This window comes from Hyperoodon ampullatus (assembly GCF_949752795.1).
Source record: "Hyperoodon ampullatus genome assembly, chromosome: 3".
NCBI classification, from domain to species: Eukaryota; Metazoa; Chordata; class Mammalia; order Artiodactyla; family Ziphiidae; genus Hyperoodon; species Hyperoodon ampullatus.
This window is the reverse complement of record NC_136916.1, coordinates 88,254,027-88,257,399: the sequence shown is the minus strand read 5'-3', so window position 1 is coordinate 88,257,399 and position 3,373 is coordinate 88,254,027. Positions and strand designations below refer to the sequence as shown.

Sequence of the window (3,373 nt, the reverse complement as noted above, 5' to 3'; positions counted from 1 at the left end):
CTTGGCTGGGACGGGGGGGGGGAGCGGGGGAGGAGAAATTGGAGACAACCTCCTCCCACAATCCTCCGCGGCTCAGAGGCGTTACTCCCAGCTTCTCCTCGCCTTCCCGTCGGTCTTAGAGGAGCTGAATGTTTCCTCCCGGAACAAATAAGCTCGGTTTCCAGAGGATTCGCTCCGACGCCAAAAGCGATTGCACCGTCCCCTCTTCCTGTGAGACGGTTGGTGCCTTAGCAACTAAACCTAGCAACTAGGGAATCCTCGAGTGTTGCGGATCTCGGCTGAGGGGCCTTGGAAACCTTGCGCTCACAACTAGCAGTTTCCAGCCTCCTGGGCAAGGGAACAGTATCCTCCCTTGCCTGGGATTCTGGAACCATTTCATTCTGGTGAAAGTAAGAGGCAGCTTGGGACCAGCAGCCTTTCGCGGAGAAAAGTCTGACATGCCCATCCTATGTGACAGGTAGTTATTTTTGCCATGATTATCGATGTGCATTTAGCCCACACATTTTGGTGGGTGGTCATGTGATGTTTGGAAACCTTTCAGCAGCACGATTTACACGTAATGTTTGTTATATTTGTAGTCGGCAGAACGACTCTGTGGATATCCCAAATTAGTAAAGTATCAATCAATGGAGGCATCTGAAGTCTTATTCAGTTGTTCAACGAATTATAAACTAACCTTTACTGCCCGTGGGACCGAATTAAGGTAACAGCTAACGACTGTTTTTATAAAAAATGCATTATTGTTGCACAACATCATTAGTAGAATTCGAAATAAAAAATGAAATTGAAATGAAGGGGAAAAAACTGCTTTTCAAACAGCATTTTCCATATAAACTTCCAGTTTTGTCCACTTGAATTCACAAATTTTGTATAGCTATAGCACAGATATAATTTCGGATTCTTTCTGCACCTAGTTATGTAACAGCATAGGACAATGTATGCAATATATTGTTGACAATGATTATTTTAATGGCGGCATAATAAGCCCTTGGTTGAATGTACCAATGCACCGTAATTTACTTAAACATGCTATTATTGTTACACATTTTGAATATTGCAACAGTACCACCATTTTAAACAATTCTGGAGCGAGTATCATTGTCACTTTATTGTTTCTTAGGAAAAAGTCCAGGAAGAGGAATTGCAGACTGGATTTTTTTTTTTTTTTTCCATTTTGGCAGTTACGCAGTGACTGCTTTTTTTTGTTTGCTTGTTCCTGCGGCATGTGGAACCTTAGTTCCCCGACCAGGGATCAACCCATGCTCCCTGAATTGGGAGCGCCAGGGAAGTCCCTGGATTTTTTAGTAATCATTTGTTTTTGTTTTTGTGTTTTTTTAAATAATTTAAAAATTTTTAATTGGAGTATAGTTGATTTACAATGTTATGTTTCAGGTGTACAGGAAAGTGAATCAGTTATACATATATCCACTCTTTTTTTTTTTTAGATTCTTTTCCCATATAGGCCATTACAGAGTATTGAGTAGAGTTCCCTGTGCTATACAACAGGTTATTATTAGTTATCTATTTTATATATAGTAGTGTGTATCCATCAGTCCCAATCTCCCAATTTATCTCTCCCCCTTATCCCCCGGTAACCATAAGTTTGTTTTCTACATCCATGACTCTACTTCTGTTTTGTAAATAAGTTCATTTGTACTGTTTTTTTTAGATTCCACATATAAGCGATATCATATGATATTTGTCTTTCTGTGTCTGCTTTCTTCACTCAGTATGACAGTCTCTAGGTCCATCCATGTTGCTGCAAATGGCATTATTTTGTTCTTTTTTTATGGCTGGGTGATATTCCATTGTAATATGTACCACATCTTCTTTATCCATTCCTCTGTTGATGAACATTTAGGTTGCTTTAGTATATGTGCTGCTGAAGTGGGCACCCTTTTGCCCATTTTTTAATTGGTTGTCTTACTACCATTGAGTTGTAAGTGTTCTTTATACTTTTTGTTGTATTTAAGTAATATTTGCCATACCCAAGGGCACTAAGATTTTTCTCTTTTGTTTTCTTCTAGAAGTTTTACGTAGTTTTAATTCTTACATTCAGATCTATGATATAGTTCAAGTTTAATTTTTGTATATACTGTGAGGTAAATGTAGAGGTTTATATTTTTCTGCATATGGATAACAAATTGTTCCAGCATTATTTGTCCAAAAAAATGATCCTTTCTCTATTGAATAGTCTTGGCAGTTTTGTGAAAGATAATAGACCATTTAATTCCCAACAGAATTTGACCCTTTAAAAGTATATTTTTGATAATTTTATGTTATCCTGTATTATGATTATTTTGTATTTATACTTTATTAAGCTGAAAGCTCCTTGAGGACACAATTATTTTACTTACCTCTGAAAGGCAGCATGCTCAGTGAAAGCATGATATATTTAAGCATGATCTAGCATTCATGACTCCCCAGTGCTGGATTGAGACATATGGTTACCCCAAACAAGCTCATGATTTGGCAGCTTTCAGAAAAATTACCTTAAAACATTAAAAAAATTTTTTTTTTTACTACATTTACTTAGGCTGAACATCGTATGTTAGAAGGGCAGAAAAGGAGGACTCCTTTTGTGTTAGTCAAGATCTGGACAGGAAACTCATAGCATACTGGAGTTGGGGTGGGGACGTTAACTGAAAAGAGTTTCTGAAGGAACTACTTACAGAGATGGGGTAGGGTTGAGGGAACCCACAAGGATGGTGAAACACACAGGGACTAGCAACAGGCTGGAAATCCCATTTCTTGAAGGCTTGAAGGGGCAAAGGGAAGAAACGGTTTTACCAGAGCCCAGCAAGAGTGGGAGCCCTAGAGGATGCACCCTCCAACAGCAGCTGTGGTTATAGGGAAACATAGCTACTGTCACAACTATGGCAAAGTTGTGGTAGGGTGTGTGAACTCGTGTGTGTGTGGGGAGTGATAAATATCTCAGCTTCTCTGTTTTACCATCCTCTAATATCCTACCAGTGACCAACCCCAACCGGAAGCCAGAGGGTAAAGGAGCCCAGGTACAGTCCTTAGAGATCAGCTTCCGGGAGGGTAGAGAAGGGTGAAAAATGGATCTAGAAGTCAAATGGGGGGACTTCTCTGGTGGTCCAGTGGCTAAGACTCCATGCTCCCAGTGCAGGGGACCCAGGCTGGATCCCTGGTCAGGGAACTAGCTCTCACATGCTGCAACCAAGAGTTCACATGCCGCAACTAAAGATCTTGCATGCCGCAACTAAGACCCGGCACAGCCAAATAAATAAATAAATGTTTTTAAAAAAGTAAAATGAGGAGTAAACAGTACAACATTGTGTCATGCAATCAGCTGTAGCATAAATTACATACTTCACTCAGGGAAGGAATTTTCTCTCCTTCAAAGGCA

General features: G+C 39.9%; 1 protein-coding gene across 1 annotated transcript in view; it reads left to right on the top strand.

Annotated features, from left to right (window-relative positions):
* Positions 1-398: 398 nt before the first annotated feature.
* Positions 399-3,373, top strand: part of GALK2 (galactokinase 2) — a gene marked incomplete at its 3' end in the record, with an annotated part of 140,185 nt that continues 137,210 nt past the window's right edge. The window contains exon 1 of the mRNA XM_079700108.1: positions 399-457. Within this exon, the coding sequence (XP_079556234.1) occupies positions 438-457 (20 nt within the window). The 5' untranslated portion in view covers positions 399-437. The remainder of the gene's footprint in view (positions 458-3,373) is intronic.